Source organism: Oryzias melastigma, linkage group LG9 (genome assembly GCF_002922805.2).
Source record: "Oryzias melastigma strain HK-1 linkage group LG9, ASM292280v2, whole genome shotgun sequence".
NCBI classification, from domain to species: Eukaryota; Metazoa; Chordata; class Actinopteri; order Beloniformes; family Adrianichthyidae; genus Oryzias; species Oryzias melastigma.
In genome coordinates, this window is record NC_050520.1 from 3,640,063 (window position 1) to 3,653,096 (window position 13,034).

Here is a 13,034-nt window from a genome sequence, read left to right on the forward strand (position 1 = left end):
TCCAGCTGTAGAAACGTGCGCTAGTACCGGTTAGCGACAGTCCGGCACGAACCTGAATGCTGAAAGTGTGTTCTAGAACTTGTGTTATACCCAAGCCGTGTGTACATGGAATCACTCTGTCGGACCTTGTTAAAGTGGGCGGAGTCAACTCTAACCACTATGGAGGCTCCAGGCGGTTCAGAGGTCTTTGAACCATTGTGTCTGTGTGCCTACGGGCAAACAAACCCTTCAGATGACCGAAACCTTCAGGAAACAGGAAGTCAGAGTGTGAAGGTCGCCGCTTGCTTTTGTTAATAATTGTTGAAATGAAGATGGAGGTTAAAACTGCTGTGATGCTCGGCGCCGGCAGAACCCGCTCCTGGAGTTTTAGTCTGCTCTTCGGGTTTCTGGGTGAGGATGCAGGTGAAGGGTCTTGAGCTGAACTCTGGGCCCAGAGAACCGGTCTGACTGGACCCCCCCCTCCCCCCCCGGGCTTTGCTCCTCCCTGTAAATGAGAGCATTCAGACTCCTGCAGAAATGGGCGTGGCACGCTGGGAGGCGTGTTGCAGCTTTTGAGTTCTTGAATGTACAGAGTGAGCTGCAGCGTGCACGGGCTCCAGCGTGCACGAGCTCGTGCACACTGCAGCCCGTGCACACTGCATCTCACTCTGATAGTTAGCAGGAAAACAGAAACTAACTCCTCCCGACATGAAGGCCGAGTGAACTAACATCACCGGGACCGTCGGCGCTTTCATCCAGATGAGAGCCGACAGCAGAGCTCCGCCCACATCAGTGTCTGCTGCCAGCCCGCAGAGGCCGAACGGCATGACGGTGCACATTTTCACCTGAGCGCACACAGACATCAAGCTCCAAAAACATCCGCGGCATCCCAAGCACGTCTCATTAGCTCCTGTGAGCTCATTCTTCAGGGCTTAGATTCGTGTCAGAGGGAATTCTTAGGAACTTGGACGACGTTCCTCAAACACGGCAGAGGACGGATGCAGGTGGATTCTATGGAGCTGCATTGGTGCCAGTATTATTTGGAAACCCAAATAAAACAAATTGAAACAATATTGGTGTTTGGCCAAAAAAAATAAAAATAAGTAAATGTCTGAAACTTTTTTGCTATTCGGAAATAAACTTAATTATTTTCAGCTTCAAATGTTCTTTTTTTTAGGTTTCAAATTTTTTATTTCAAAACATTTGTTCACTTTCAAATCTTTTTTTTCGTTTTCAAAACTGAAAATTTGCTAAATGGAAAATGAAAAAAAAAAAGTTTTGAAATGGAAATTTTGAGTTTTGAAACCTAAAAAATAAAACTTTTGAAGCTAAAATTAATGGGATTTATTTTAGTTCAATTCTATTATAGTTCTAGTTTATTCTGACATTTTCAACCTGTTTTGGGCCAAACACCAGAATTTGTTTCATTTGGATTTCAAATAATATTGGCTACAATTTAGTTCCATAGTTTTCTGCTTTTTAAAATGTTTTCTTTCCTCTAGGAATCAGAAAATGCTTTGCATTGTCGAGTAAAACAAAAAAATAAAGTATTTTCTATTTAAGCTTTGAAGTTTTTTTTTTTTTATACTAACTTCCATGAAAACTGTTTTCAATGTGTTTTCATAGAATTTCTCTCATAATTTATAAAGAAATTAAGATCAAAATTATATTTCTGAGTATTTCTTCATTGAAATGTGAATCAGGAGCAAACGAAAAAATGTCGTTTGAAATGAGACTGTTGGGATGCAGAAAATACAGTGGGCGGGGCCACAAGCTCTGAGCTCCGCCCCCTTCTGATGCAGACAAACAGATCCAGGAACGTCTTTGTTTTCCTGGTCTGAGCTGGAACCTGGATCAGAACTGTACACCTGGGTAGAAATGATATTGCTGCTGTTTTTGTTCCACTGTAATGTTAGCTTGGGGGCTGTAAACTGGTGGGAGAGCTTGTAAACACAGAGCTTTCATTAACGGAGAGAGGAGGGGAGATGGGATTGGTCTGAAACCTTTGAAGCTGAAAGAAACATTTGGTTCAGGTTCTTATGAAACTCAACGAGAACTCTAAAGTTTCACCTCAAAGTTAGAAAAGTACATTTTGTTTGTGTCCATTAAGCCGTTCATTTATAAAACATAACTTTGAATTTGTCTCTACTATTGAATTTTTCTATATATAACAAATTTAACTTCTATCACTTTTGACAAAAGCACATTCAAGTTCCTTTCAGAATAAAACATCTTTTGTTTAATCAGATCCTTCAGCTGCAGCAGATTTATTTGAATTAAAAATGCACAAAAACATTTCTATTATTATGACTTTTGAGTTCCTTTATTTTTTTTTTTTTTAATTATCTTTTTATTACCTTTCAACATATTTTCAACATAAACACAGCTCAGCACAGTATTAATCCAGAGTCATAAAGATTGTGTCAACAATGTCAAAAAGAAAGAAAAAAAAAAAAAAAGTGTATACATAGCATTAATACATATAATAATAATACTTAAAAAAATAATAAAATAAAATAAAATAGAAAAGAAAAATAAATAAATAAATAAGTTATTCAAAATTATTATTAAAAAAAAATAGACCTTTTAGTATAGAGGCTATGTTGAGACTGGTGAAGCGGAGATAAGGTGTCCAAATCTTCATAAAATGATCCTTTGTGGAGTGGAGCAAACAGGTCAAGTATTCTAGAGGGAAAAGTTCAATGATAAGTCTATGCCAGTTTGCTTTAGAAGGAGGTTTCTCACTTATCCATGACAGGAAGATGTTCTTGCGTGCAGCGTATGTCAGGATGTCATACAGTCTGCTAAAGGTAGAGTTATGTTTAATGTCACTGTAACCGAGAAGCAGAGAGACTGGATTCAAGGTCAGCTCTGTCCTGAAGATCTTCTCCATGTCCTCCAGAATATTTTTCCAGTATGAAGAAATTTTCGGACAGAACCAAACACAATGGGAATATGTCCCAATTGCAGATTTACATTTTAAACACATGGGGGATTTCTGAGAATTCATCTTATGCCTTCTATTAGGAGAGATTTGTAGCCTATGAATAAGTTTATACTGTAAAAGTCTAGCATTATTGCAAACCGATATTCGTTTTGTCTGGTTCCATATAACCTCCCATTCATCCTCTTCAATAGTCACACCCAAGTCTATTTGCCATTTCTTTGCTACGTCTAAAACAATTGATGAATCTGTATGATTGAGAACATTGTAAAAGCACGTAATTATTTTTTTTGAAGGGGGTTTAAGTAATAACTCTTCTAATGGTGAGGGTGTGGTAACAGAAGTCAAGGTGGTTTTCTTGTGTATAAAGTCTCTGACTTGCAGGTATCTAAAGAAGTGACTACGGGGGAGGCCATATGTAACCTGCATCTGTTCAAATGAAAGCAAAGAGTCTCTTGAAAACAAGTTTCTCATATGCCTTATACCCTTATGTGACCAAATACTGTAACCTGCATCTATCATCCCAGGCTCGAATTCAGGATTTCCATGTATAGGAGAAAGCAAAGAAGTTACAAGTGACTTCCCCTCTGCCTGCCTTGCCAAAAACCATGCTTTGACTGTGTTAATGATGACCGGGTTGTTACCACACAAATTTCTGACAGACGTGAGATTTTTACAGGACAGGAGGCCAAGAAGAGAGCAGTGAGTCTGTGATTTTTCAAGGCCTAACCAGACTGAATTGGGGTCCTCTTCCACCCATTCTGCAACAAATCTTAAAATAGATGCCAACTGATAAAGTTTAAAATTAGGCACATCAAGACCACCTTTGGATGTAGGAAGCTGTAATTTTGAAAATTTGAGTTTTGGTTTCCTTTTATGCCATATAAATTCACTCAGCCACCCATTAAGCAGCTTAAAAACTTTGTTAGATATCAGCAGTGGGATCATTTGTAGTGGATACAATAATCTTGGAAGCACATTCATCTTAATAATTGACACTCTACCAAGAAGAGAGACAGGAAGTTGGTTCCATCTAGAAAGATCTTTTTTTATATTATTAAGAAGAGGTGTAAAGTTGGCCTTAAACAAATGATGAAACATGGGAGTGATCTGAATACCGAGATATACAAATCCTGAGAGTGACCAGCGGAAAGGAAATGATGTTAACATGCTTATTCTACTCGTGAGGCTACCCATTGGCATGGCAAGTGATTTGGAAAAGTTAATTTTGTAACCTGAAAAAGTTCCAAATTGCAGAATTAATTTAATAAGTCTAGGAATAGAAGATATAGGTTTTGTTATATACAATAAGACATCATCAGCATACAATGAAATTTTATGCCGAGTTCCATCAACAGAAACCCCCTGTATAGTCAAGTCCTGCCTAATGCATTCAGCCAGAGGTTCTATTGCCAGAGCAAACAATGCCGGACTGAGAGGGCAACCCTGTCGTGTCGAGCGATATAGAGAAAAACTTTCGGATTTATATCCATTTGTGATCACAGAGGCTAAAGGGTTATTATATAATAATTTAACCCATCGTATAAATGTTTCTCCCAAATCAAATAAATGCAGAACATAATGTAGATAAGGCCACTCAAGGCGGTCAAAAGCTTTTTCAGCATCCAGTGAGATAACCAGACTCTCAATATCCTGTGCTTGACATATATTTATAATATTAAGAAGTCTTCTAATGTTATGATTGGAACTCCTACCCTTAATGAAGCCTGTCTGGTCCTTTTTTATTATAAAGGGCAAAACTTTTTCTAAACGAAGTGCCAGAATTTTGGATAATAATTTAAGATCTTGATTTAATAAAGCTATTGGTCTATAACTAGAGCAATGTTCTGAGTCTTTTCCTTTCTTGAGAATAAGAGTGATATTTGCTTCCCTTAATGACTGGGGAAGTGAACCAGAAATAAAAGAGTGCTCGAGCATGGCTAGAAAAGGGTCAAGTAATAAATGATGGAACTCCTTATAAAAGTCACAAGTTAAACCATCTGGCCCGGGGGATTTACCTGATTGCAGTGATGTGAGTGCTAAAAGGGCCTCCTCTTTAGTGATAGCTGCATTCAGCTCCGATTTTTGAGTCTCAGAGATGATAGGAAGAGTTAACCCTGTAAAAAAGGAAATCATCTCTTCAGGAGCTCTTGTGGACAAATCTGATTCATATAATTGTTTGTAAAACTCCTTAAAAGTGTTATTAATATTTATATTGTCAAAATAACGATTGCCAGTAGAATCAATAATTGAAGTGATTATTTGTGGATCATTCTGAGCCTTTGTTAAACATGACAAATATCTACTAGGTTTATTACCGAACTCATATAACCTCTGCTTAGTAAAAAGCAAAGCACTTTTGGCTTGTTGAGTTAACAAAACATTAAGAGCGGCTTGTAGAGCAAACTTCTCCTGCAATAATAGTGGATCAGATATAGTGGTTAACACTTTTTTAGTATCCATCAGTTTTTTCTCCAGTTCTTGTTGTTGTTCCATACGTTTTTGTTTTCTGGATGCTGAAAAGCCAATGACTAAGCCCCTGATAAATGCTTTAGATGTTTCCCATAACAAAGAGGGATTGTTACTAGACTCTGAATTTATATTGAAAAATATTTTAAATTCTCTGGGTTCCTTTATTTTTAACTTTTGGGCCACAAAGGGCTCCAGAATATCTCGGAAGGACCAAGAGCAGATGTGTGGCGTGTTTTGGAGAAAGAATTATAACGGAATTTGAACAAATTCTAATTTTTCTTGGAAAGGAAAATATTTTAAAACAAAACCTTTTGGAGTTTTTAGTTCAAAAACGGACTTTTTCCTCACTGATGGGATGAAGTCCTCAGAGAAACTTAAAGAAGTGCTGCGTCTGTTGGAATGATCAGGAGACAGAAAACAACAGAAACACGTGAATCAGAGCAGCTTTTAGACAGACGTCAGTGTTTCTATCTGTGGGGAGTCTCCTGAGAGACAGAGAGAATAAAACAATCTTTAGGATTCTAGTTTGAGGGCCAGATTCATAAGTTTAATCGATGGTTAAAAAGTCCTGATTTATGAGAAAATATCCAAGTTTTGTGTTTCTGCTCCGACCTTCTTTTGGGAGTTTGAGCTAAAAGTTACGTTTGGTTTCCAAACTAAAAGTTCTTTAGCTAAAAAGGTTTCCTCCAAGTAAGAAGAAGGAACCAGAACAGCAGAACTTCTCCGTGTTTGTCTCCGTGTCGGCTGACCTCCTGTGTGGAGGAGCGGCGGCGTGGATTAACTGTGCTGCTGTAGCTGCAGTTCACACATTCCTGCAGGCCCAGCGGGGTGGGGGGCAGACATGGGGGTCTCCGTCGTCCCCCCATGTCTGCCCCGTCGTCCCTTCATCGCTCTCATGTCAGTCTGTGAAGAAGCTCCTGTTGGTTTGACCCGTTTTCAGTTCCTCACAGAAGTGAAGCTTCTCTGCAGGACGTCAGAGCCTTCCTGCTTTTCTGAGGTGGCAGCTCCCTCTAGTGGCTGAACCGGGAAACTTCAGGGTTCAGGAAAAAAAATAATGTTTAACAACATTTTAGAAGAAGGTGAAGAAATAATTCTGCTGTTAAAATAAACTTAAACATAATTGTAATCATATATATCCAACAAAAATATGTTTTATGAATAATATTAAGTTTATTTTAATCTAAAGGTCAACAACATCAAACGTTCCTTTAGTTGAGGTTTGTTTTCATGAACACAAAGTGATTCTGAGCTGAAATAAAAGTGAATTTGACCAAGTTTATGTTCTGTGAAAAAACTTAAATGATCAGTTTGTTTGAATTTCAGCCAAAAATAAAATAAATAAAAACATGACAGACATGTTTCTACTGTGTGATGTACTGAAAAAAGCAGGAAGTGTTCATTTATTACCATCAGGTGTGGATTGTTTCACCCATGTTAAGGAATGTTAAACATTTCACATTTTTATAAGATGTTTGTCTCAGAAATATAAAAAAAACAACAGTTTTGTCAGATTTTGAGTTTAATAAGATTTTTTTATCAACACATAGCAGGAAAATACCAGATAATATGAACTTTTACGACCATAATTACATTTTTATCATTAGTGATTCCAAAAACAGCTCCTTGACTGAAGACAAAGTTCTCTAAAACTTCAAGAATCCTGTTTTTAAACCTTTTTAAATAAAGATTGATGAAGAAAAAAAAGTTGGATTAAAAGATGTAATTCTTTAAATTCTCCAATGAGGTTTTAGAGAAAAGATGTTGTGTTGAGATGTTTTTGTCACATGTGTAACGGCAGTGTGTCTCTGTGTGTGTTTGTCACCTGTGTGTGTTTGTCACCTGTGCGTGTTTGTCACCTGTGTGTGTTTGTCACCTGTGTGTGTTTGTCACCTGTGTGTTTGTCACCTGTGTGTTTGTCACCTGTGTGTGTTTGTCACCTGTGTGTTTGTCACCTGTGTGTGTTTGTCACCTGTGTGTTTACATCACGTCTGTGGTTCCCTCCTTCAGGGTCGGGTGGAGGTGGAGGCCGGAAACGAGAACATGAAGTTTGAGAGCGGACCGTTTTCGTATTATGGCGTCATGGCGCTCAGCGGTCCCACGCTGGGTAAGTTAGAAGCCCCGCCCCTTTCCCCCCTGCACCCCCACACCCACACAGTCACACCTAAAGTTTGATCTGACGTCTATAAATGTACTTTTCTGCCATCTGGTGGCGTTCTGAGGAACTAAAAAGGTTTTTTGGGGGAGTGTAGAGAAAAATCGATTCATGATATTTGGTGATATTTATTTGGTGATACTTCATTTGGTGATACTTCTATCGATTTTAAAGGCTGACAATATTTAATTTGTTATTTCTTACTTTTACTTTTGTTGCTATGCACTACTTAGTGTGATCTAATTTTCTCTAAGTCACTCTTAAAAAAACTAAAATCTGCTTCAGTCTTGGGATATATTGTGATTTATTGTACTACGAGTATCACGATACGTATCGTATTGTATCGTATCACGATACAATACGATACGTATCGCCAGATTCTTCCCAATACACACACAGCTAGTTTTTAATGTTAAATTTTACAGCGGTTTCCTTCTGCTTTATATTTAAATTTCTTATAAATATTTATTCATTTCATTGATCATATTTACTGTATGTTTTGGTTTTAGATTTATAATTAGATTATAATTAAATAAGTAAACTCACTTAGAAATGTAGTTTTAATTTTTTGTCATCATAATTTTGACCTTTTAACTTCTATCATCAATATTTTTTAACATTGTTTTAAAGAAATCCTTAAATGTATAAATATTATAAATGTCTCTTTTCATTGAAAAATACTTATTTTGTTTTAAAGTTAAAATGTGGTAATTTAAATTTTTTTTTTTGTCTCAAATCAAATTAAAATTCCTAAAATATTCAGAGATAAATAAAATAAAAAGTTTTATATGATTTTTTGCTTCTTTTTCTTTTCCGATTATTAGAATTCTAACTTCCTGTTATGAACATTTCTGTATTTTAGAGCCTACAAATCTCATTAAAATGGCTAAAAATGAAATATTTTCAAAGTAAAAGAAAATTTCATTAAAGAGACAAAGACGTTTTCGAGGTTCAGTAATCCGGTCTGAACACGTTTGAACAAGCGTTTGACAACATCAAGTGCACGCACACACACACTCACACACACAAAGTTAAAAATCTTCACATCTTTTCTTTTCTTCGCAAGTTTGAGTTAAAATATTTTTTTATTTGGACAGAAACATCTGCTGTGAAAAACAGAAGAATTTCAAAATAAAATGCAGATCAGTTTGAGTTTTTAGCCTTTTTGGTTCATTGTTGTATTTTTCTACATTCGTGCATCAAAAATAATAAAAACTGGTTTAAATATTTGAATAGAAGCAGATTTTCTGCGACTCGTTTCAGGAGAAACGTTTCCATTTCAGTGGTTGTTTGATTAAACTGCCGGTTGATCAAACGGAGGTCAGAGGTTGCGTCAGTAAAGCGGTGGGGGCGTGGTTTCTGTCTGCGTCCTCCTGTCCTCCTTCACCTCCTTCACCTCCTCCTTCTCTCCTGTCCTCTCAGCGGCTGCTCCTCGCCCGCGCCTCCTCTCCTTTAAGAGGTTTTCTCTGTTCTCTCGGTTGCCAGGTAAACGCCGGCATGTCTGGGTCTGCTAACACATCTGATGGGCGGGGCTAGTGGTGGGTGGGTGGAGCTCAAGGAGCAAAGATGGGTCAGATCAGGGGTGTCAAACTCAATCGCACAGGGGGTCAAAATCCAAAACTTAGATCCGGCCTTTAGGTCAGAACAGGATAAATATTTATTAAACACTCTGAAACTACATTTTTAAAACTCTAAAACTGTAACTTTTATATATATATAGCATTAGTGTGATAATACTAGTGTAAATGCTGGAAGCTGAATTTGGTCACTGAAGATGCTGAAATTGATAGTTAAAAACACTGAAGCTGATAGCTGAAAATGCTAAAGCTAATAGCTAGCTAAAATATTAGCTAATGACCAAATAAGTCTAAAAAACTTAGGTTAGCCAAAACAGCTAGCATGTAGCTAAAAAAAATAGCTAAAAACGTTGAAGCTGAGAGCCAACTAAAATATTAGCTAAATTTCAAATTAGCCAAAAAAAGCCTAAATTAGCCACAACAGCTAGCATATCGTGGAAGTATACGCTAATCTCCAAATTAGCCTAAAACACAAAAGAAAATCTAAATTAGCCACCACAGCTAGCATGTAGCTGAGATATTAGCTTAACTCTAAAATACCCTAAAAAAATCTTAGTAAATACCAAAATAGTCCAAAAAGCTGCATAATTCCAATTTTTAAAACTTTAAAACTGTAACTTTTTAACATAATCATGAATAATAAAAAGGCAGGAATATTATTCCAGAATAAATCAACTTAAACCTTAAATAACTTTCAATATTTTACTCTCCATAAAAATATATTTAGTCAAAATTCTACAAGTTAGAGATGAGCTCAAGATAACATCGGGTCATTAATAACAATAAGATAAAATGATCTGGAGGGCCGGCTCCGGCCCCCGGGCCTTGACTTTGACACATGGTTTAGATTATTGGGGGTTAGCACCATCTTTCTTCATCTAGTTTCTGTAGATGTTCTAACGTTCATAGACTCCGCCCTCTTCATGTCAGCTAATGATGCAGCCAGGAGGTCACATGACCAGCACACCTGAGCCTGGTCACCTGAGCCGACTCTTCACTGACAGTTTCTTTGGTGACGCCAGACCTGCAGAATCGTGGAGTTAGTTTACCTCAGTGATTAAAATAAAAGGGCGCCAGGGGGCGGAGCTCCTGCAGGTCTCCATCTCCAGCCTCCATCTCATCTCCTCCATGTTGACACTAACTCCATGCAGACTGAAGATCCTCCATCCACACGTCCAGTCGGCGACTTTTCTCAGAAACCAGACGAGACACAGAGCCCGCCGCCGTTTTCACGGCGCCGTGTTCCATCACGTCTTTGTCGTTGGTCCTCGTCTGCTCGTGTTCAGATACTCAGAGGGAATTATGGGAGTTTCAAAGTTCAGCTGTTGGGTTTAATTTCATAAAAGTTTTCTAACCGCAGCATCCTGATGTGTTTTCAGTTTGATTTCACTTATATTGACTTTAATGATCCACGTTTTCTTTGATATTTGTTGACCAAAAATCTAGTTTCCGTTGATAGAAGATGTTTTAAAATCCAGTCTTCATGTTTGGTGATTAAACCTTAAAGAGAAGGTCCTGCTGGATGTGGACGTTCTAACAAACCTTAGTCCTCCTAACTGGACGCCGGGTGTAGTTTAGCTGATTAACCCTTTGATGACCGTCAGCTAACACAGTCACCTGCCATCCAGGTAAAACTATTTCCTATGACTCACTGAGGCCCCCTGCTGGACGACTCACACCAACCGGTAATAATACAGCATGTGGTGTGTGTGTGTGTGTGTGTGTGTGTGTGTGTGTGCGTGTGTGTGTGTGTGTGTGTGCGTGTGTGGTGGAAGCATGAACGTTGATCTCTGCAGCGTCACAAACAACCAAATGTGTTTTTAGGACGATTGAGGGAAATCTGCTGTATCAGCAAATATTTAGACTTTAGATCATAAATATTTAATAAACTAAAGTGTAAAAACATGGAAATCATGAAGTCATTTTGTTATTTCTGTTCTATATTTAAAAAAGTTTATTTTTGTTTTTTTTTTATCAGAAGATTCTGGTTTGTAAAAATCATGAACACAATCATTTTGTGTCGTGTTTGTCTATATGTGTGTGTGTGGGGGGGGGGGTTTCATGTTTTGTGCGTGTTCGTTTGTTTCCTTTTTTGTGTTGCGTTGGTGTCTGTGTGTTCTGTCATTGTGTCTGTTTCTGTTTGTGTGTGTGTTGTGTGTTTTTTATGTGTGTCGTTGGATATTTCTGGCTGTTTGTGTGTGTTTTGTCTTTGTTTTTCATTGTGTGTTGTGTTCATCTGTGTGTGTTTCATCGTTGTGTGTCTGTTTATTTTTTTGTCAATGTGTGATTTGTTGGGTGTTTGGTCATATGTGTGTTTTCGTCGTTGTGCGTCTGTATCTGCATCTTGCTGCTCCTCTTGACTCCGCCCCCTCTCTGCTCCTCCTGACGGTTTCCTGCTCTCTTCCCCCAGAGTTCCGTTCTCCGTCTCACCTCAGCGGGCTGAACCGGACCGCCTCTCTGAGCGGCGCCGACCGGACCGAGTCTCTGTCGGTGAGCGGCAGCAACAGTCAGCTGAACAACAGCCTGTCGCTGCAGCAGTACACGCCCGACTTCAACGTGCGAGCGCTGTCGGACCTGCAGTTCGTCAAGGTGAGCGGACCGACCCGGTTAGAGAGGTCAGAACCGCACAGGTCGGGTCAGCGTTACTACATCATCACACTTCCTGTGGAGCATTTATTTAAGTCAGAAAACAGTGAAGACAAAAACAAACCTGGAGAACAAACGACCCGGATTCTGCCAGTGAAGAACCGGGTCGTCGGTTCCGTCAGGCGGGTTCTGTGCTCTGTGTCAGGCATTCATCATCTTATCCGAGTGTCTGAATCTACAACTCCAAAGTCCAGATCTCTGGAAACTTCCCAGAATTCTCTCAAAACCAGCTGCTCGCTAGATTAGCAAATATAGACCACAATGCATTGCGTCTGATTTGTATGTAAACGTAGTTACGATAGTTCCATTTCATGACAGGAAGTCGGGGACGTCGTGTTCGGCGTTTCCATTAAAAGTCGTGACCAGAACCTCTTTGTTCTGTCGGGTTCCTCAGATCACGCGGGCTCAGTACCAGAACGGCCTGATGGCGTCCCGTCTGGACAGCACGCCGCAGTCCCCCGAGAACGACCACAACGCCACGCGGCTGGAGCAGACCACTCCCCCCGGCTCCGCCGCCATCACAGACCTGGCGGGGGACTCGGCCCCGCTGGAGAACGGGCCGGACGAGACCACGCTGCTGCTCCTGAACGAGCAGAAACCGCCGCACGCCGCCAACCACCACAACCAGGTGGAGAGCATCTGACCCGGGGGGCCGCCACGACCCTCGCCGCTCCCGCACACGTGCACCACGGCGCCCCCTCGTGGGCTACAGGGGGGGGTGACATGTAACCGTGCAGCGCAGCCCGACACGGATGAGCCAAAACACGGAAACGCCCCTGACCCTCCAGCTTGGTTTGAGAGGGCGCCAGCAAAGATCCTTTACGGTTTCTAGGAAACGGTAGCATCACTCCGCACAATTTCTGTGTCCTGCTGCTGTCGGTGAACCGCAGATCTGCTGTTTGTTCAGCAGCTCGGGCGGTTCTATCCTCCATGATTCTATTGAAACACATTCTATCATGAATAATTCTGCTATTCAGAATTCTATTCTATGTAATTCTATCCTTCATGATTCTATTGTTTATGATTCTATCAAGAAGAATTCTATCACATAAAGTTCTACCCTTCACAGTTTTATTCCACATAATTCTATTGTTTGTAGTTCTATCAATAAGAATTCTATCATGTGTGATTCTATTCTTCATAGATCTATCCTGTCATCAGAACAGAAACTGTTTTTGTGTTTTGGCTCACCTGTGACCCCCCCCCATAGACCCTCTTCCGTGTTGGCTCCATTTCAGAGACTCAGGGACGACCCCCCCTCCAA

At 39.7% G+C, this 13,034-nt stretch overlaps 1 protein-coding gene across 1 annotated transcript in view; it reads left to right on the forward strand.

The window, feature by feature from the left end:
* LOC112148261 (metal transporter CNNM4) overlaps nucleotides 1-13,034 on the forward strand; it is a gene marked incomplete in the record, with an annotated part of 45,090 nt that overhangs the window by 30,097 nt on the left and 1,959 nt on the right. The window contains 3 exon segments of the mRNA XM_024275211.2: nucleotides 7,403-7,499; nucleotides 11,535-11,713; nucleotides 12,165-13,034. Of these exon segments, the coding sequence (XP_024130979.1) occupies nucleotides 7,403-7,499; nucleotides 11,535-11,713; nucleotides 12,165-12,413 (525 nt within the window).